At 46.0% G+C, this 22485-nt stretch overlaps 1 protein-coding gene across 4 annotated transcripts in view; it reads right to left on the reverse strand.

The window, feature by feature from the left end:
* Positions 1-22485, reverse strand: part of SLC26A6 (solute carrier family 26 member 6) — a 47357-nt gene that overhangs the window by 18266 nt on the left and 6606 nt on the right. For 3 of the 4 annotated variants that reach the window (XM_053301698.1, XM_053301699.1, XM_053301700.1), the window contains exons 2-10: positions 16390-16564; positions 15290-15429; positions 12162-12272; positions 11403-11578; positions 6947-7111; positions 4987-5139; positions 3703-3785; positions 3090-3237; positions 2086-2199 (exon numbers count right to left, since the gene is read on the reverse strand). In XM_053301698.1, the coding sequence (XP_053157673.1) occupies positions 2086-2199; positions 3090-3237; positions 3703-3785; positions 4987-5139; positions 6947-7111; positions 11403-11578; positions 12162-12272; positions 15290-15429; positions 16390-16520 (1221 nt within the window). In that variant the 5' untranslated portion in view covers positions 16521-16564. Of the gene's footprint in view, positions 1-2085; positions 2200-3089; positions 3238-3702; positions 3786-4986; positions 5140-6946; positions 7112-11402; positions 11579-12161; positions 12273-15289; positions 15430-16389; positions 16565-22485 lie in introns of those variants that run through there. The other variant, XM_053301701.1, reaches the window with a different exon arrangement.

The raw sequence follows: 22485 nt of genomic DNA on the forward strand, positions 1-22485 counted from the left end.
AGAGGAGAAATCAGAGAAAAGGGATGAATGGAAGGGGGGAGGAAGAGCCCCCAAATGCACACTCTCTCTCCCTCTGTCTGCTGTCTCTAAGATGAACATGAAAGCACAGGGGAGATTCCATTTGTTTTGCTCCCCCCGCCCCGGGTTGAATGAGCCATGTCCTCCTTTTCCCCAGACATGTTCTCATTTCCATCTTAAAAAGGAGGTATGTCCTTGAGGAAAGGCAGTTTCTCTGGGGGTATTTGCCCACCCCCACATAAGCGACTTGGCAGACTTGCCCCCGCTTTGATCCAGCAGCCAGGACTACCAGTTTCCAGAGGCCAGGGCTACTAATCCAAGAATGAAAGTTGGCAGGTAGACCTGGCTGCCTTTGAGCCAGTAGGCCAGGGCTACTCCAGGTCTCACATACAGGAGACCCTTGATTACTCCAGTGGTCAGGTCTACAGGGCAGGCTGGGGGTGCTTCCCCTCCCAAAACCATGGGTGGACCTGGCCACCTAGGCTGCCTCAGGTTTGCCATCCGTATCATCCAAATGATTGGAACCACGGTTCCCACCGCGGTTCCAATTTGGCCCCCAAACCTCAGATGAACCCTCAGTCTGTAGTGAGTTTCACTCACCCAACCAAAGGTCCATTCTACCCACCCTTGCATCTGTATTATTCTGCCTTAACTCCAAACCAGAGTTAAGGGAGGAAGCTCCTCCCCTGGGCTGCAATGTTATTAGGTGGTGCGGGCTGTCCTTGCGGGGTTGGAGGAAGCCCATACAGCCAGTTCCGCCCCTGTTGCCAGCAGCCAGACTGAGATGGTGATTGTCTGGGCATGCACAGGGGGGTGGGGGGTGGGTGGGAAGGAGGCAAGCTGTGGGTCTGTTGGACCTGCAGTTTGCCATTCAGTGCAAAGGCAACCCTAGTGTTCCAGAGTTCAGGTCTGTGGTCATTGCTGGCCCACTCAAATCAATTGGTAGATCAGGCCTCCATCATATCCGCAGCCAGTTCTATTGCTGTTGTCACAGCTGCCCCATTGAAGTCAATTGGAAGACCACCACTGCATTTTGTTATTTTTTCTTTTAAGGCAGTGGGAAGAGTTCCTCATTTTTCAAGCTGAAAGTATGGAATCCCTATGAATGGCACATTTAACACGAGAGAGTACACATTACACATTTGGCCTGGGTCCAGGACCTAAAGGACATGAACCCACCTGTTCTTTGAGATCTTTCTGGGGGTGGGGGCAGCTTGAGGGCCTTTCGCTATTTGAAGGATGGGGCAGGGTGGATTCTCTAAAGGTAGGTAGGACCTTTTCTATGGTGGTGCTGAGACTAATTTTCCACACCATCAGACAAAGGTTGGGCTGTTCCAAAGGGCTTTGTGGGGGAGGACCTGAGTGTGTAAGGGATATTTTGCTCTGATACTCTGAGCTTTTTATTCTGCTGCTTGTTTTATTTTTAGCTTACTTCCAGTAGGCTTAAGAGATCACCCGGCATACCGTGTATGTCTGTGTGTGTGTGTGTGTGTGTGTGTGTGTGTGTGTCCCACCATTAACTTCGCAATGCCTGGACCAATACGAAACAAACAGTTGTAGGGACACATAGGGACACCTCAACGGCATAGTTTGTGATAATGTCATCCAGCCCAATTCAAGATGGCAGACACGTGAACATTTGAGGTGCAAGTGGGAACCGATTTGCACCAAATTTGTACAGTTGTAGGGACAGTGAAAGGAAAGTAGGCAGATTAGTTCTTACCAGAACAACTTGTTTTAAAATATGTTTTTCATAGTTGGATATGACATTGATGTCATTAGCAATGTTGCAGTGCCTTTGGTGTAAAAGGCTGGCTATAAATATTTTAATACAATAAGGAAAAAATGAAATTTTAAAAATTGCCATTTCCTAACTTATCCCACCACTATGCCTTGTAATTAGCTCCCAAATGAGTTCTCTGCAACTCCACCCTGCCACTCATTAGCTCAATTTGCAAACTGCAGATAAGGCATATCTCTGATATTCCCTACCCCCCTTACCCTGCCTCCACCTGCACTCTGATATTTGCTCATCCCAGAAAAGATTACATACCTACTTTGACTTACCTGGCTGTGCCCTCCTGTGCTCTCTTGCACTAGGGATCGGGACATGGAACAGCTGACGCTGAAACATTGAAAAAAGCTTCCCACAAAGTTACTGAGCCCCAAGGCTATCAGCTCCTGCAAAAGAATTATCATGGAGAAGGACTGAGGATCTACTTGTTCACGTTAGGCCAATATTAACAGGCACAATACAAGGATCCTCTTAAAACCCAAGAGTCACCTAATAATAAGCACTCAAATATTAAACTGTAAATCAGAATATATAATACAATGAAAATTATAATGTACAGAGCACAGGTACATCATGCAAATGAGCATCTCCAGAGAATGTATCATGCAGATGCAATTGTACCATATATGAGATAGAAATCTAGTTAATCCATAATAAATAAGGTCCATGCATGGACTGAATGATAAGAAATGGAATGGTGCAATAATATCAGACACATCAACTAAGCCAACCCTTTATTAGATGGGTGGGTCTGGATCCCACAACAATTACGAGCTAAATGGTCAATCCAGCTGTAAGATAGAAGTTCAACAGCTTCCAAAGTTCGAATCACTCATAGGCATGGCACTAGTTGAACGTGTATGTTATGCTGACTCAAATTGACTCAGCAGAATGCTGGTCATCAATATGTCCAAGTTTGTTATCCTCTTGGTAATTTTCTGATTATTGTAGCACAGGCCAAAGTGCAAGACATGTTACATAAGCACCAACAACATCTAGATATATGCAACTAACTCTCAGGAACAGTGTCCCATTATAACAGCCCTCATCTGTGTTTCCACACTGTGACCCTGTGTCCATCACCCTTTACGGTTCTACAATCTGCCCCCTCTACAAAGTAAAGATGCCACTGAGGGAGGGATAGTGCCAGGTTCCGACTCCTAGGAAGTAAGAGGGGAAAGATAGAGATAAGAAACAAAAAGAGAGCACAACAGGTAAGGAGATGAGACAGAAAGGACGGGAAGGCAGAAAGTAGCAAGGACAGAAGAAGCCTTACCTGATTGCTGTCCACAGTGTAGCCATGCTTGAGGGCAAAGATCTTGCCCAGTGAGATACAAATGACATAACTAACCATAGCAATGGCGAAAGCATTTCCCACAACCTTCCCAAAATAGCTTACTTGGGGAGCCTCAGGAGGTATCAACCTGTAGTAAAGACATACATAATGGAATGAGGTTTTCCTGGTCTAGAAGTAACATAGGGCAAGACAGTCACTGCCCAGAGCTACTGTTTCTTCCCTTGGGGATGGAATAGCAGGGGAAAGGCTCCATTCAGTTCCTCTTCGGCCAAGGAAAGTATGAAATAGCTCTGTTGTGCAGCAACTACTTTCTGTAGAGAAGGTCCCAGGTTCAATCCCTAGCATCTTCTACTGTATTTAAAAGGATATCAAGTAGCAGGACTGGGAAAGATTTCTGCCAGAGACCTCAGAGCACCTCTGCCAGTCAGTCAGAGTAGACCATATGGAGTGAAATGCACCAGTGGTTTAACTCCGTATATGGAGGCTTCATATGTTCATACAGAAGAAGCTCCAACCACTGGACTTTGAAACAAGCTAGCTTGGTAACAATTCTCTCTAAAGGGACTTATCGGAAACAGCAAGAAACACTCACCCACTGGGGATGTCACCCACAATACTAATCTCAAAACGTGTGTTCAGTTTGGCAAAGTAGGAGATCACCGTGGAGACAATAATCTGAAAAGAGGAGACAAGGTGAGCTCTCCTTGTTACACAGTGTCCCTTTTAGCTTTCAGAACCGATCCAGGTTCCTCAGAAGTATGAGAATGGCAGGACCCTCTGGGGGAGCATCTCAAGCCTTGCTAACCCTGAGACAAAGAGGGAGCTAGAAGGAAACCCACTCTCCTTAAGCTCACATAGGAACCAATCCATAGAAACTAGTTGATCCAGTGCTAGAGAAGGGGGTAGGAATAAACAATTCCTTCACATGGAGCACCTTCTTACACCCGATCAAGGTTTTTCACCAATGAGAATCATCCAGAGGTGCAAATCTCTAGGGCTATTTCAGTGTGCCTGCCTGAAATTGTTACATCTGGAATCAGGAGAATTGCTAGCTGACCAGCAGCATACACCATGAGTTCAGAACATGGGACAGGGTTGCTCCTTGAAGAAGAGTCAGCTCTTTGGCTTCTGATACCCCCAAACCAACAGCCAAATGTCAGTACAGATCCATTTTAAATAACATGAGCTAAAATATTTTAAATAACATGAGCTAACCCCAGAGGGAGACTGAATGCCCTGGTCTCTGAAACAAGTCATGGCTAAATCTTCCTAGAGGAGGCTGATCAGACTCTTTGGAAGACCAGAATTAAGCTAAAGCCTGTTTAATGGATTTAATTAAGCTAAAACCTTGGCACTTCCCAGATTAAACCCTACAACAGGGTCATTATGGATCTGCAGTGTGTGCTTCCATACTTCCTGTGATGTGACACCGCAGTCCCTGCACTGACTGCAAGGTGCCGTTCACATTTCCGATGCCTTATTTCTGATTTTATCTTTACGTTATAGTGCTACAACGTTGCAAGTCCATTGTAGAAAAATAGCTGTAGTTTCATGTTGTAGGAGTTCAATACGATCCTGCCAAGTCGAAGCATTTTACCCCTGTTGCAGTGCCATGGGTAACCTGGAAAGCGCCCTCCAAAGCAGAAAACCACTCAGTCTTTCCAGAATGTAAAGAGTGCTATCTTATGGAAATTATATAATGTATGAGTGGATCCCTCCCAAATCCAGGAATGTTGATAAGAACTATTTCCTTGCACAACAGACAAGGATTGTGCTCTGTAGGGGACAGAAGGTTCTAGAGATAATTGCAAAGGGGGAAGAAATCTTAAAAGCAAAGTTTGAGAAGCAGGACTTTCCACCTGCCATTGTGCATTACCGCAATAAGTTCAATGGGGATAGGGATTGGAAGCCACTTGCGAAGTTTGTTATTGAGCATCTTCACAAGCAGAATGGCAGCCATGGCGATCAAGGCAGTGACCAAGGTGCCCACATTGGTCTGTGGCAATTTTGAACAGATTTCCAGAAAGGTCTGTAGAAAAAGAGCAAGGCAAGAAGAGTACTTGTCAGGCACAGAAACCCTATTCAGGCATAACATGGTACATGCCGGCAGGCACATATTTTTGTACGAATGACTGTATATGTGTTCATTTTAAAAGTGAACCCTCAAATGCAGGGCACAGGTAGGAAGTATACTATAAGTGCATTGAACATAATGTGTAAACAATTGTACGAGCAGACAGATCTGCATCTGCCTACACTGTAAGCAGATCACAGATACATGGAACTTAACATACGAGTAGGGCTCATGCGTTGAAGAAACAAAACCCACCCCAACAAAGAAAGCAGCGTTCCCTCTTTCTGGGAACTCCCCCTCTCCCCCTAAGATATACTGCAGTCGAGAGACCAGCATGAGCCTCTGGTTGTATTTCAGGCTATGTGGCCACAGACACTGCAAATACCTGGCTCCAAACTCTCTAGGGCCCTTAGGCAATGGAAGCAGCACACTGAAAACTGAAATAATGCTTGGCAGTGTCACCAGACACTGCTGGTGGAATCTGTATCTCTAGATTGAATATATCCCTGCCTAGCAAAGTTGGCTAATAAAGGTAAAGGTGTGCCATGGAGTTGGTGTCGACTCCTGGTGCCCACAGAGCCCTGTGGTTGTCTCTGGTAGAATACTGGAGGGGGTTTACCATGGTCATCTCCTGCGCAGTATGAGATGATGCCTTTCAGCATCTTCCTATATTGCTGCTGCCCAATATAGGTGTTTCCTCTGGGAAACATACCAGCAGAAATTTGAACTGGCAACTTCTTGCTCCCTAGGCAGGTTACTTCCTCGCTGCGCCATTAATAACAACACCACATATTTATATACCTCTCTTCAACAAAGAGGTGTCCAAAGCGGTTCACATAGAGAAATAATAAATATATAAGATGGCTCCCTGTCCCCAAAGGATTCACAATCTAAAAAGAAACGTAAGACAGACACCAGCAACAGATACTGGAGGTACTGTGCTGGGGAATGCTAGGGCCTGTTACTCTCCCCCTGCTAAATAAAGGGAATCACCATGTTAAAAAGGTGCCCCTTTGCCAAGTTAGCAGGGGCTTCAGGCTTCTATAGAAATGCAGTCCACACAAAACAAAAGCACCATCTGATTTTGCCGCTTTGGGTTGCTTAGCCTCTTGAGGCTGTGTAGAGGATGCCTGGTCTACACATGCAGCAGAATGAGCTAGGAATGGGCTGGTAGAAGAGACCGTCCCAGCTCAGGCTATGGGCAATCATATTTTTGAATCAACTTAAGAAGAGTTCTGCTGCATGAGACCAACGCCCATCTGGTCCAACATTTCCCCCCTCACAGGGCTGAAGGCATCAGTCCTCCCCTGTTGCTGCTCCCCCCAGCAGCTGGTCTTCAGATGTTTAGTGCTTCTTCTGAACGTGGAGGTTCATAGCCACATTATGACTAGTAGACCTCAACAGACCAGACTGTTGCTCTGGGGGGGTTATGTATGGAGGTGGCTGGATATATTATTATTAAGAATGTTAGCAACTAATTGTAGAGCTCAGAATTTTAAAACCATGCCATGGGGCTTTACTGAGTATGGTAAACACACATGGTATCAGAGTATCTCTTTCTCTATGCTACTTTCTATTATATGACTGCCAGAGATGTGTGGATGGTGTTTCCTAAATGTGGCACGAGAAAATGCTGGGTTCAAGCATGTATAAAAAAGCCCACCTTTAAACAGTCAAAGACTGGAGAGATTAGGATAGAAGCTAAAAAGATTGCAAGATCAGCAGCAAATCTCTGTCCTACCTCAGGTTGAGCTGTACTTACGTAAATCAGTGACAATGGCCCCGAATATTCTCTCAAGGACACCCCAAAGACATACTTCAGTTGGGAGATCAACACCTGCACAGAAGCCGCCGTCGTGTAGCCCCGCACCAAGGGCTCAGAAAGGTAAGTGGCCACAAAGCCAAACTGCAGCAGTCCAAGGGCAATCTAAAAAGAGGCCAGCAGGGAGAACAGCCTGAGACCAAATGGTCTTCTCAAAAGGTTTCCTGAGGAGACACAGAGATGGAGGAATCCTCCAATGCACCATGCAAGGAACAAGGAGTTCCGGCCACATATCACTCGGGGCTCTCCCATGGAGTACTGGTTGTCTGGGAGCATGGGAGGCATGCCGAAGACCTGGGGCTTGGTTGTCTGGGAGGAAGGCAAGTTCAAAGCAGCCTTTCCCCCGCACCCTCCCTGCCCTTTCTCGGCGATCATGAGAATCGCCTCAATGTATCCCGCTCCCACCACAGCCAGGTAAGCCGGAAATCCAGCTGAGCACTCTGCATGCCCTCCAGCCATCTGAACACAGAGCTCTCTAAAGACAGGCAGAGAGTATGCTGACACTTTGTTTCACAGAGAGGGAAAAAAATGAACATTTGCTACCTTTAGTCAGCCACAGTAAACAATAGGGGACACAGAGATATTTGTAAACTACTCTGCTAAACAACCGTTGCAAATTTACACAGAGACTGGACCAGAAGAACTTCAGCCTCTTCAGGTTGTCAGGTCAGGTTTCTAATTGAAGTGTTGCAGCTAGAGAAACTTTAAAGCAAGCAAGCTGTGAGGTTGGAAGTTCTCTTGCCTCCAAAATTGGGGGGTGGGGGGAGCTTCTCCCTCTTGCCTCCCCCAAAGGACTCCCATGCCACCTTCACCCCTTATTTCCCATTTTATTCACAGGGACAGTCTCTCTCTTTCCCCCCTTTGATTTTCAAACTTGGCTGGCTGATCAGTCAGTAAAACTATTCAGACTTCAGGGGGCAGAGAAGGAGGAACAGAGCACACATACATGGATGCTTGGAAGCCAATGGGCTGCCTGCTTGCAATAAAAAAGCAGCTCCTGAAGCAAGAAAGCAAAGCAACTGATTGGCTGATACGTATTTTGATTTTGGCAATGTATTTTAAAACTTCAAAATACCTGAGCAAATGTATTTTAGATACAAAATACAAACGGATTGAAAAATACATATTTTGTGACTCCTGAGGATGTGGACAAACTGCTTGGAGTGGTGAGGCCTACCACTTGTTCTCTTGACCCTTGTCCAACATGGCTTGTTCTATCTAACAGGGAGGCTGTTGTAGACAGTGGGGTGGAAATCATAAATGCTTCTCTGAAGGAGGGCAGGATGCCTCCTTGTCTGCATTAGATCCCTCAGAGTTGAGCAATTATAGGCCTGTTTCCAATCTCTCATGGCTTGGCAAGGTAATTGAGAGGGTGGTGGCCTCTCACCTCCAGGCGGTCTTGGAGGAAACTGATTATCTAGACCCATTTCAAACTGGTTTTCAGGTGGGCTATGGGGTGGAGACGGCCTTGGTTGGCCTGATGGGTGATCTCCAATTGGGAATTGACAGAGGAAGTGTGACTCTGTTGGTCCTTTTGGATCTCTCGGCGGCTTTCAATACTATTGACCATAGTATCCTTCTGGAATGTCTGAGGGTGTTGGGGGTGGGAGGCACTGTTTTACAGTGGTTCCGCTCCTACCTCTTGGATAGATTCCAGATGGTGTCGATTGGAGATTGTTGCTCTTCAAAATCTGAGCTTAAGTATGGTGTCCCCTCAAGGCTCCATACTTTCTCCAGTGCTTTTTAACATCTGCATGAAACCGCTAGGAGAGATCATCAGGGGATTTGGAGCTGGGTGTTGCCAGTATGCTGATGACACCCAGATCTACTTCTCCATGTAATTCTTCAGAAGCTGGCATATCCTCCCTAATTGCCTTCCTGGAAGAAGTAATGGGCTGGATGAGGGAGAATAAACTGAAGCTGAATCCAGATAAGACGGAGGTACTTATTGTGTGCGGTCAGAACTCTAGAGACAATTTTGATCTACCTGTTCTAGATGGGGTCACACTTTCCCAAAAGGAACAGGTTCGCAGTCTGGGAGTACTCCTGGATCCACACCTCTCCCTGGTTTCTCAGGTTGAGGTGGTGGCCAGAGTTGCTTTCTATCAGCTTTGGCTGATACGCCAGCTGTGCCCGTTACTCGAGATCAATGACCTCAAAACAGTGGTACATCTGTTGGTAACCTCCAGACTTGACTTCTGTAATGAGCTCTACGTGGGGCTGCCTTTGTACGTAGTCCGGAAACTCCAGTTGGTTCAGAATGCAGCAGCCAGGTTGGTCTCTGGGTCATGTCAGAAAGACTTTACTGATTGAGCTACACTGGCTGCCAATAGGTTTCCGGACAAAATACAAAGTACTAGTTATAACTTATTAAGCCCTAAATGGCTTAGGCCCTGGGTATTTAAGAGAGCATCTTCATCACTATGAGCTCCACTCAACTCGTTTGGTGGCTACACAGAAACGGGCCTTCTCAGCTGCTGCCCCAAGATTGTGGAATGTGCTCCCTGCTAAGATATGAGACTCCCCATCTCTGGCAATTTCCAAAAAACACTTGAAAATCCATCTTTTTGCCCAAGCTTTCTCAGCTTACTAAATTTTTAGGATTTAATCTCTGGCTTATTTTTAAATTGTTAAATTGTTTTAAGATTTTGTATATGATTTTAACTTGTTTTATGCTATTGTTAACCGCCCAGAACAAAAGTTTGGGGTGGTGTACAAATTTGATTAATAATAATAATTATATTGTTTGTAATCGGCATGACCCCACTTTCACAAATACGAAACAGAACAGGCCTCGGATACCAAACATCTAAAACATCAAGTCAAATCAACCATCTGCTGTACATGGATGATCTGAAGTTGTACAGAAAGTCCCAGTCAGAAACTGAATCACTGCTAGACACTGTCCGTATATTCAGTAGCGATATAGCAATGGAGTTTGGACTCGACAAGTGTGCTGCATTAATAATGAACAGAGGGAAAATAACAAAAACAGAAGGAATAGAACTGCCCAATGGAAGCAAGATCAAGAACCTGGAAGAGAAAGAACATTACAAATACTTGGGCATTCTTCAGGCTGATAACATCGCACACATTGAAGTTAAAAGAAAAATTGGAAGTGAATACATCAGGAGAGTTAGAAAAATCCTCAAGTCCAAACTCAATGGTGGGAACACCATACAAGCCATAAACACCTGGGCTATACCTGTTGTCAGATACACTGCAGGAATAATAGACTGGACCCAGGCAGAGCTAGAGATGCTAGATCGTAAGACCAGGAAAATAATGACCATCCATCATGCTCTGTACCCCTGCAGTGATGTCGATAGGCTATACCTCCCTCGCAGCTCAGGTGGAAGAGGAATGCTGCAAGTCCATCAAACAGTAGAGGAGGAGAAAAGAGGCCTTGAAGAATATATAAAGGACAGTGAAGAAGATGCATTTCAAATAGTCAATAATGAGAAACTATTCAACACCAATGAAACAAAGCAGGCCTACAAGAAAGAACAAGTCAAGATCTGAGCAGAAAAATGGAAAAATAAGCCACTGCATGGTCAATATTTGCACAATATAAGTGGAAAACCAGACATCACCAAGACCTGGCAATGGCTTAAGAATGGCAACTTGAAGAAAGAAACAGAGGGTTTAATACTGGCTGCACAAGAACAGGCACTAAGAGCAAAAGTAGAAAAGTCAACAACAAACAGCAAGTGCCGCCTCTGTAAAGAAGCAGATGAAACTGTGGATCACCTAATCAGCTGTTGTAAGAAGATCACACAGACTGACTACAAACAAAGGCATGACAAGGTATCAGGGATGATACACTGGAACATCTGCAAAAAATACAAGCTACCTGTAGCCAAAAATTGAGCTCAGCCGAGTCTGTTGGCAGCTCATTCCACATTTGATGGCGCCTTATAAGATTTAAGAGGATCAGTCTAGCAATTAAAAATAAGGGCCTTCAGGACTCTCTGAGGCTAATTCAATTCTGCTGTGATGGAACGTTCTTTATAGCTCTTTTCCACTCCTGGAGCTTTTCCAGACCTGGGTGGCCCCAAGCCACACTATCCCTGGCTATTTTGGTGATGCAACATGGCTTGCAACCCTTCCTTCTGATTCCTGCTCTCCTCAGAGTAGTAGCAATGGAAAGTGCAGGAGCAACTTTGGATCTTGCAACATTACTAATACATCTAGAAAAGTTATAAACATAACTTGTTTCAGCATAACCCTTGCAGGTGTATGCACTCACAGGATCACTTCCAGGATCACTTCCAAAGGACCAGACGGATGCCCGATTGGGCACATAGATGTGCTATGATGGTCCTGTGTCCTGTAATTATCAGGAAAATAGAGGTGGGGGGGGGGAAAATCCAGCAACCTGAAATATCCCACTCACCTGAAATATGCCCACCAAGAAGGTAAGAGCAGCCACCAGGCTCACCCTGGCAGCATCCCTCCGGGCCTCATTGGTGAACAACTCATCAGTACCATTGATCACTTCTTCATACTTTCCAGTGGGTTCCAGTGAGTCTGTCACACTCCCAATCATCACAGAGATGACAGCAAATGGACCTGTGGGAAGGAGATATATAGGCGTGAATCAAGGGATCAAGTATCTGTTCAGCCTGTGGGGCCAGTCCTCTATTGCCATAGGGTTCAGTTATCCATTTACAGCAGGATGGCAGACATGGGCTAAAAGGACTGCACTGGAGGGCAAAAGATCAAGCTCTTGGCCATCTGTTTCAGTGCATCTAACCCGACTGGCATCAGCTCTCCAAAGGTTCCAGCAGGAGTCTTTCCCAGCCCTACCTGGGAGTTATTCACACATGGCTTCATGCCGCAGGGTATCTGAAGAGTGTGGGGCTATTCTGATGATCAGCAAAAATCGTGAATATGCATGAATAACTCCCAGGTAGGGCTGGGAAAGACTCCTGCTGGAACCTTTGGAGAGCTGCTGCGAGTCAGGTTAGATGCACTGAAACAGATGGACCAATGGTCTGACTTGGTATAAGGCAGCTTCTGATGCCCCTAAGCATGTAAGAGGTTAAGCATTAAATGAATATGTGAGAATGTCATCTCGGGTGCAGTAAGCCTCCTAAGCTGTTCAAGAGTGCATGATCCCACAAGCCCTCTTGTTTCAGCATCCCCTGCTCACCCACAGAGATGTGTCTGGACGTTCCAAAGAAGAAATACAGCAGGACAGGGTAGAAGGCGGAATACAAGCCAATGACCGGAGGCAGCCCTGCCAGAAGTGCATAGGCCAAACCTAGGCAAGAGGAAGGAAGATGTTACCACACAGATTCTGCTTGGTGCTTTTGCTTAGAACACACCCTCCATTCTATCTAGGGTTGCCGGGTCCAGGTGGTAGAAAAAGTTGATATTCATCACCAAATAGGTGGAAACAGAAAACACTCCCCCCCCCAAAGGCTCCAAAAAACTCCACTTTGCATATATAATACCAATAAAATATGCAGATTGTGTGCATGTTTTGATAAAAATTGGATAATTTGAGAATAAATACAGCTCACCACTGTGAAGCTGAGAAACAGGGGAGCTGTAGGTCTGCTCAGTCTGCTGTCTAGATGCTGAGTTCTCAAGGCCCCAGCTTCTTATCCACAAATTCATCTCCTGGTTAGGTTTACCTAACACACACAGGCCTCTGTCTTCCTCCCGCACAAGTCACCCAGTCTGCTCTCCCCAGCCAGGTCAGCAACGCCACCTCTTGGCTTGACCGAGCCAGCATCTTTGCCTGCTGGCACAGCAGTGAACGCACAGCCTTCCACTCGCTTGCTGATCTCTATGACTACGAACGTTTACGGAGGAAAACCTCAGTATTCCATTCCCAGCTAGTGCTGCAGATACCCAAACTGTGAATACTGAGTAAATGGGGCAATGGCATTGCGGAGGTTAGGGACCTAAGTGGGGGAAATCAGCCAAAAATTGTGACGTTTTCTTTTTAAAGAAATTGGCCGAAAAATGGCCCCCAAATGCAAATAAAAGCATGGCAAAGTGCCTTGCCGTGTTCCAGGGGTCCCCAGCAGTCCTTCAGTGCCCCGAAAATCTGCCCAAAATTGCATGTTTTAAAAAAGAAATAAAAGCACACTCTGTGTGTGTACATAGAAAGGCCCAAAGTGGGTTGCAGATGGGCCATAAGGTCATTTGGGAGGCAGGCAGGCAGGGAGGAATCCCTGCTGCCGCCTCTGCCACTATCCCTGCCACATAAAAGGTACCACCTCTGCCACCCCCCTCACTCCCTCCAACCCAAGCCCTTTACTTGTAAAGGGGAATCCTTGCTGGATTCCCCATTACAAATATGGCCGTGGCTGACCCCCAGCTAGTGGATACACAAGCCCCACCCCCGATCTGGTGTATGCCGAGATCAGGTGCCTATTCCTCAGCCAGCGGCCACGGATATGCCACAGATAACTGCAAGTGTTGAAACCACAGATAATGAGCTTTGCCTGTATATGGCTTTTCAACAGGTTTCATAGTGGTTTTCAAAGAAAAAAACAAAGAATAAGTTACTCCCCTGTCTCAAAAAGGTTCACAATCTAAAAAGAAACGCAAGGTATGTTAGAGGTTGTTAATTTTTACCCCCAGTAGGTAAAACAGAAGAGCACTAAGGAATGAGCACACACTCCAGTTACAGAGTGGGTAGCAGGGGATGGTTTAGTTGTTGCAGCTATTTAGAGAAAACACATGGAGATCCTTGTAGAACTAAACACTAAGTATTTATTGGTTAAGTACACTTGGATAGGAAAGACCTAAGACTAATCTAAAGAACTACATAATGAATAGGTAAGGAGGGAGAGAGATGTTTCCATCTGCTCTCTAGGAGGAAAGGAAGGATTGTGCCTCAGCACAGGAAGTGTGGAAGAGTCAGATCAGGGATCATAGAGTCAGATCATAGACGGGTAGAACAGTTAGGGAGACCCTTACTCACTATCTCTGTTCCCAATGCCCCTGGTGGTCATTAGGATAGTTGGTGCAAAAGGTCGATGCCCTGGAAGACAATCTCCAACAAGGTAACACCAGCATCAGCCACCGAAGGAATGCTGTGCTGGGGTTGGATAGGGCCACTTGCTCTAAATAGAAGAGATCCATCACTTTAAATGGTGCCTTTTTACTCAGTTAGCAGGGGTAGCTGCTGAGTAAAGTGCTAACTGAGTAAAGTTAGTTCACTGATAACGTCTTACTGCTGCCACCACCACATGAAGGAAGCCAGCTGCACCTGCTAGGCCCACCTCTCTGTGCTCCTGCATCATGTGGCTTTGCAATCTGCCACTGAAGCAGAACCTCCACTCTGGCTTCCCCATTGGATGGAGGGTCAGTAGGTTGCCAGCAGGGGAAGGAGACAGAGGAAGAGAAGCTGCTCATGAGAGCAAAGTGTTCTGAGCAAACAAAATGTTCGAGCAGCTCCCCAGAACTTCCGACACCACAATACATGCAAAAAAAAGTTGTTTGGTCACCAAAATAGTCCCCATTCCTCCTAAAGCAAAAAAAGTCATTTGACCTCCAACATTTTGCATGTCCTCTATAAAAGTCACTAGTTGGCAACCTTAATTCTATCACATGCATTCATCCACCCTCTCTTTAGTTTTACCCATCCACTGAGCTTCCCTGGTCTCCTTCCATTTTCCATACATACTTACTGTACTAGTCTGTCTTCAGAAACTCCAGAACTTATAATCTTAGCATCCCCATTTCCTTATATACACACCCAGCTTTTTAGCCAAGGCTTTGTTCCCCCAAGTGTGTGGGGCCATGTTTTCAAAATCCCCAGAGGGAGATTTCCGTTAACATTCAACACCCATTTGTATTTCAGCATCCAGTAGCTCCAGTGCTTCACCACAGAATGCATGTTTGGAGAGGTTTAGCAGGCTGAGCCAGAAAGACACGGCCCCTTGAAAAGGAAATACTAATAGCACACCCATATCAAGCACACGGACAAACACCACCGATTTCAGCATGCTCATGGAATCTCTTACTCTTCAAATGCAGAGCGGGAACAGGGGCTCAGCTATAACCGAATGGAGGAGGGACAACTGTCCCTGGATCCACAAGGGAGGACGGCTGCTGACCGGGTGACAGCTTGCTCTTCTTTGCTTTCCCTCTGCATGCCTCTCAGAAGAGACCTCACTTTTTGTCCCAGGGCCCACTCCAAGTTTGTCCCGCCCCTGGTGAGGAATGATTGGCTGTGCATCAGATCAATTGCCACTTTACTCATAGGGAATTGCTCTTGGTGGAAACTTGAGGGTTGAAGCAAGGAGTCCTGGAGCTTACCCTGGGGGAGGTGCATGATCCCCACACTGAATCCTGAGATGATGTCCCCAAGCAGCCATTCCTTGACTGGATACCGTGGGAGCCAGGCCAGGATGGGGAGGAACCGGAACAGCAAGGATTTTGCTATGGAACCCGAGCACCTGGCAAAGAGATGAGGAAAGCTACATCTAAAAGGGAAGCAGGGATTTCACCACACACACTGGAGCTTGTGGATATGGGGGAGAATGAAGAGGTGGTTCTTGCGCATCAGAAATATCCTCCGGAGTTCTTTGAAAATCCTATCCTAATAGAAATACCTCTCTCAGAGGTGCCTTTCTAGCTGTTGGCGGTGGTTCTGGAAGAAGAGTGCCAACTGCCCTCCCCTGGCACCGATGGGGGGGGGGGGCAGACCCTTCACCCACATGTGCCATTGAGGGGTCCAGCACACACTGGGGAAGGAGGGGCCCAGTGCACCATCAGGGGGCCCAGCTCAGGGCTTTGCCCCAGGGCCTCCTGCAACCTGGTGCTAGCCCTGGGTTGCTCCCTACGAGAGGTAGGGCTTGAGTCTTTCAGGGGAGCAAATGGAGAGCCACGGTAGGCATTGGGGCTCTGGTCTTAGTGGGAGTATTCTGCCATCATTTCTTACTAAGCATAAGGCCATCAGGAAACACTAGACATAGGAACATAGGAAGCTGCCTTCTACTGAGTCAGACCCTTGGTCCATCTAGCTCAGTATTGTCTGCACAGACTGGCAGTGGCTTCTCCAAGGTTGTAGGCAGGAGGCTCTCTCAGCCCTATCTTGGAGATGATGTCGGGGAGGGAACTTGGGACCTTCTGCCGCATGCAAGCATTGCAGGCGCTCTCCCCAGAGCAGCCCCATCCCCGAGGGAGAATATCTTACAGTGTTCACACGTCGTCTCCCATTCAAATGCAACCAGGGCAGACCCTGCTTAGCAAAGAGGACCATTCAGGCTTGCTACCACAAATCTCCCTGCATCAGTTCATGTCCACCATTCCCCACAATACTCTCTTTCTTGAAGGTCTTCTCCATTCGTCTGAAGTCCTTTCTCCTAACCCCTGGGAGTGCGACAGTGTCTCCTCCTATAGTCGAAACACAGTACCTGATCTTCGGGATCTTAGGGCAGGTGGACGATGGTGGAGCCTGCCTTCTCAGGCCAATCTTCTCCAGCTCGGCTTCACTCAACACACTGTGCTCTATCCAAGGGGGACAGCGCTCATCATTTTCCTCCATCTTAATGGCAATGGCCCCACCTGCTTTGTCGTCTGCCTTTGGGACTAGATAGAGAGGAGAGAAAGATCAGAGGGACATTAACACCATCTGCAGCTCCAAGAACTTTCAAGCCTGCTCCTGAGGATCCTACTTTGGCTTTTAAAGAAAATATATAGCCACAGTTCCCCACGCCTTAGTGCAAATGTGCAGAGGTTTACAATAAACAAGGCCTAGGCATTAGAAAAACCCACATGACAACAATGACAAAAGCCTAACTCAAAGAGCACAAGCCCAAAGAATCTCAGAGCTAGGGTCACTAGTATATACATAGCAGAAGCAGCATCTGAAAAACTTTTTAAAATGCTTTTAAGTTTGTAAACTGCTTTGTGTAATGTTTGTTGTTGTTTTTAGGAAAGCAGGATCAATTAAATTACTGGACATTAGGTTTTTGCCTCAAGCTATTACCTGCAAAAGATAGATAGAAAGAAAAAAACTTGGGAACATAATGATGTTATATTTGGGAGCAGGGATGTAGCAAGGTTGGAGTGGGCCCAGACACAAGATTTTAAAATGCTGCTCCACTCACTGAAGCTCATCTTAAATGAGGCTGAATAGTGGTAACAAAAAGTGTAATAAAAAATTATATATATAACCTATGTGCCACAATAGGACATCATCCTAAATTATTTTTTTTAAGGTTTTGTAAATTGTGGATGATGCAAGTCATTTAATAATGGTACTAGAGAAAGACGTGCTGTTCTGGTAGCTCCAGGGCTTAACACTTACATCAGTTTAGGAGGATGAATACAACTGAAGGATGCTTGGGCAGGTGTGCGGCTGGGGGAGTCAGTCATGTGACTTGCCTCTGGGGGGGGCGGCCCAAGGCAGTGGGGCCCCCGACAACTGTCTCCTCTTGCCTATTATAGTTACGCCCCTGTTTGGGAGTCTAGATCAGCCCTCCCTCTAAGGCACGCACTTGCGCACGCACATTCCCCAAGCCCTCCGTGCAACTTCCTAAAACTGCTGCTTAGTCAGGCTGCTGCTTCCCCCATCGCTAGGGTTGTGTGTTTTGTGTTTTTTTCTGTTTTGTTTTTGGCCCGAATCCGAAACACCCCAATTTTGTTCTTTGTTCGAAATTGCAAAATCTGAATCCGAAACGTTTTGGATTTTAAAAAATGCCCCCAGGGAAAAACTAGTGGGTGTGGGTGGTAGTGCCCAAAGGGTGGAAACTTCCACCCAAATTTCAGAGGAATTGGACAAAGGGCTGATCTTTGGTGAATTTTTGAAGTATAGGATTTTTCTCATAGGGAATAAAGGAGGTTTCAACAGAAGTATAGCTTCATGTTGGGGGGAATGGGGTGGCCCAGAGCAGAGTAGGGTGGGTGGTAGTGCCCAGTGGGGGCAAAGAAACTGCCAGAATTATTTCAATGGAATTGGGCAGAGGGCTGAGTTTTAAGATTTAATGGAGTTTACACATCTTTCAAGTTCTTCCCCATAGGGAATGATGGAGGTTTCAGCAGCCCCATAACTGCACTTGTGGGGCACCGGGGTGGCCCAGAATGAGTGGTGGTGTAGAGCACATAGGATGCCAACCACCCCCATGGGTTGCTAACCCATGTGGGTTCTGTTGTTTCTGAGATGTTTTGAGTGTAGATTCAGATTCTCTGGTAGCATGTGAGAGTGAATTTATGGCTTCTCGTTGAAAATCTCATATGCTACCAGAGAATCTACACTCAGAACACCTCAGAAACAACAGAACCCAGCACCCCATGGGTTAGCAACCCATGGGGGTGGTTGGCACCCTATGTGCACTACACCACCACTCACTCCCAGCCACCCCAGTGCCCCTCAGGTGGAGTTATGGGTCTGCTGAAACCTCAATTATTCCCTGGGGGGGGGGGACTTTAAAGAAGCGTAAACTTCAACAATTTCTAAGAAATCAGCCCTTTGCCCTATTCCTTTGGAATCTGGGTTATGGCAGGCACCCCTTGGAGCACTGCCACCCAACCCACTGTTTTGCCGCTCAGGTCCCCTTTCTGCCCCAAAGACATGTCAACTTCAGAAATTCTTTAAAAATCAGCCCTTTCCCCAATTCCTTGGAATCTGGGTGGCAGCAGGCACCCATTGGGGCACTACCACCTGAACCACTCTTCTGCCCCCAAAGCCTCCTTTCTGCTCCGAATCCACCCCAAATAACATCAACATCACACATCAACAGCAGCAGAGCTTTGGAAGAAAATCAGGCAGATTTCCAAAGGTCATGCACAGCCACATCCCCCCTGCCCGAAATGCAATTGATCTACACACAACAGTGTGAAACAACAATGAAATGCACGCTGCCCCACTAGCCAATAAGGGTAAAATTTACCCTTAAATTTGCTTAAAAGGAATAAGGAGGCAATTGCCAGCAGATCAGCCCATGCTTTCGCTGGCCAAACTGCGGGCTAGAAGGGCTGGAAATTCAAACAGATGTCAAAACTCAAAATGGAGACTGAAGGAGAAAGACTTTCTGCGATTGCAAAAAGGAGTTCCAGAACAGCCGAAACAACAAAACATTTTGTATCCAAAACAGGGACGTTTTGTTTTGGCTACAAAATGTTCTGTTTTGAGCACTCGGTGTTTTGTTTTGGCTACAAAACAGCCGAAATGGCCTGTTTTGTGCACAAAACGTTTTGCATCCGAAATGAAATGCACATCCCTACCCATCGCCTCACCACCTCCACCTCTCCCCACCACCTGCCATGGGCTCTCATTAAGAAGGAGAGAATCGTCTCCCTCTCCGTTGCTGCCGGCACTGCCCGGGCTCTTCCTTCTCTTTCCCCCTCAACCAGCTGGTCTGTTTCCAGCACTTCTCCTTCTCACGCTTGCAGCTTTCCTCTCCTGACACCCCAGAGCCTCAGCCCTGCCCCTGGCCAGTCTATTTTCAGTGCTTCTCCTTGGCTGAAAAAATGAAATGCCTTCTGGAGCAGCAGAAGGATGCATGAGCGTTTTGTGTGCGAATTGATTCTCCCTTAGAGAGGCACAAGGAGCCAGAGTGCTCAGCAGGGAGCAGGCTGGCAGGGAAGCCCGTTTTATTTGCTTGCTGTCCCAGAGTGTTTGTTCTAAAGCTCCCTTAAATGTTTTAACAATTACTTTTCAGCTTGAACACACTTTTTTGCTTTAAAAATCATTGATTGCTTATTGGTGCAGAATGCTGCTGCATGCTCTTAGCTATTGAGAAAATGGGAGCTTGTTGGTTGGTGAGTGATGGCATCCATTGTCCCATTTGCATTTGTTAGGTGTTGGGGGAATACCTTGAGTGATTGATTGATTAAGTGCCATCAAGTCGGTGTTGACTCTTAGCGACCACATAGATAGATTCTCTCCAGGATGATCTGTCTTCCAATTGGCCTTTAAGGTCTCTCAGTGGTGCATTAATTGCTGTTGTAATTGAGTCCATCCACCTTGTTGCTGGTTGTCCTCTTCTTTTCTTTCCCTCAACTTTTCCCAGCATTATGGACTTCTCAAGGGAGTCGGGTCTTCACATAATGTGTCTGAAGTATGCTAGTTTGAGCCTAGTCATTTGTGCCGCAAGTGAAAATTCTGGACTGATTTGTTCTATGATCCATTTCTTTGTTTTCCTGACTGTCCATGGTATCCTCAAAAGTCTTCTCCAGCACTAAAGTTCAAAAGCGTCAATGCTTTTTCTATCTTGCTTCTTGGGAATACCTTACAAATGGAAAATGGGACAATACATGCTCTGCCTTGAGGGGGAATTCAAGGCTGAAAGAAACTTTGTAATATGCTGATACTGTACTATCTGTATTATCAGGACCAGTTTTAAGTTCAGCTGTGTTAGCTGGCTGCTGGGAGCGTGCAGACTTCAGCATGATGCAAGCTGTTTTCTGAACTATAAATCATTGATATTGTATTAAGAAAAATACAATATTGTGTTAAGAAAAATGTCATTTACCAAAGTTCCTTTTTTATACCTAAATATTTATTAAGGGCGAAAATGCATGTTTGGACTCTTCAGAGACCAAGATTTATTTTCTATTTTGTTTAAAGTAGTCCCAAGATGACTAATGGCAATCAAATAAAACAAAATAGTGTGATAATACTATTCTACCATCTGCAGCAGTGTGATGATACTATTTCTGCCTTGGGATTGTTTTAATGAAAAGCGGTATATAAATTTAACAATAAATAAATAAAATAAATAAAATATTGCCTTGTTTTTTATTATACTTAGTAATAAAAGAGTAGAATTGTAAAATACACTTCCTTTTCCTTCCATATTTATGGTGCCTATTTATGGTACTTAGAAATGAATAACTAGTTTCAGTGCTGATTAATAAGCTGCAGAAGAAGAGGGGGTGGGGTGTAAAAAAATTGTTGCGCACTGCACTATGCGTGGCGCAGTGTTAACATACATTTGCGTGTGTGAGAGATAGTTATGTGTGCACACTGCCTGGAAACTGCCACCCAGAACAAAACTGTTTCCACTCACTGGTGATAAAAATCAGAGGGAACACTGGTCTAGCTGTGCTGCAACTGTCAGGCTCTTCAGCAAGCTATGAGGAAGAAGATGCCAAACCAGCTTTGTACAAAATTGTAGCAGGCAATTGGAATGGAGTAGGCAAAAGTCACGCAATGTGATTTCTCTTATAGCAGGACAGCTGCATTTGTCTCCCCTGAAGACTGACACACAGTTGCTTGGATGTAGCACAACTGAGTGAATAGACTAGACTAGACTAGACTAGACTAGAGGTGGGGGTGGTGGGGAGAGATGTCTCTGGGCACATGAGAGGAGGCACAGGCTGAAAAATTGTCTGCTCTGACCTCCCTGACTCAGTGGCAAGCTGCTAGCTCTGAGTCAATCTAAAAATTACCTTGGCTTCCTATCCATTTCTGAGTTCAGCACTATCATTCATTCATTCATTTATTTATTAAATTTCAAACCACTCCATCCAAAGGCTCTGGGTGGTGTACAACAAATTTAAAAAGACCTAAAAACACACACCATTTAAAACACAGTTCTAAAACCTCTCCGACCTCCTAGACCAGCACGATGCACTGGTTGTTGCTTTTAAAGCATCATATGGCTTGGGCCCTGGGTACGGGAAGGATCATCTACTGCTAAGTGATCCTACCTGCCAATTGAGATTGGGGTGTACACAAACCATGGTTTGATTGGCAGTTCAAGTACCTTTTGAGAGCAAGAACTTACCTGCTCTCTACTTCCCCATGCATCTTCCTGCAGGGATGGGACACATCCCAAGTACCCCTGCATGGTGCCAGCATGCACATGGCATCTGCTCACGCGCCAGCGCCATTTGCATGTTCAGCAATGCCATGCTGACCATGGAAAGGATGCCCAGACATACATGAATGCCATGCATGTGCTGGTGCTGCGTGGGGGTACTTGGGACGGGTACCAAAGCTGGGGCAGCAGAGAGACATAGGGCAGCAGAGAGCCGGTAAGGACTTGCTCTCTTTCTTAAAGTTCCCGCTCCCCTCTAGGGATGTGCACAAAATGATTTTGGTTTTGCTCGAACCTCCCCCGGTTTGGTTTGAATTTGAACCATTTCAAACCAGTTTGGACTGGTTCTGATCTCCAAAAATTGGTAGGGTGGTAGCTGGCACCCAGTGGTACCTGCCACCCAAACCCCAAAGCAATCAGACACTCGTATGATTTTTTATGAATTTTTGAAAATTATTATTATTTTTTCTCATAGGGTTAAATGGAACTCGAACCAGCCCATTATTCCCTATTGTGGAGCACCCATGGGTTCCAACAACCACACAAACTCTGAAGCAATCAGACACCCCTATGATTTTTTATGAATATTTGAAATATTTTCAATTATTTTTCTCATAGGGTATAATGCGACCCGAACCAGCCCATATCCCCTATTTTGGAGCACCTAGGGGCACAAAAGTGGGGTGAGTGGTAGACACTCAGGGGTGCCTACCACCTGAAAAGCTCTAAGGCAATCGGACACTC

This window comes from Hemicordylus capensis, chromosome 2 (genome assembly GCF_027244095.1).
Source record: "Hemicordylus capensis ecotype Gifberg chromosome 2, rHemCap1.1.pri, whole genome shotgun sequence".
Taxonomy (NCBI): Eukaryota; Metazoa; Chordata; class Lepidosauria; order Squamata; family Cordylidae; genus Hemicordylus; species Hemicordylus capensis.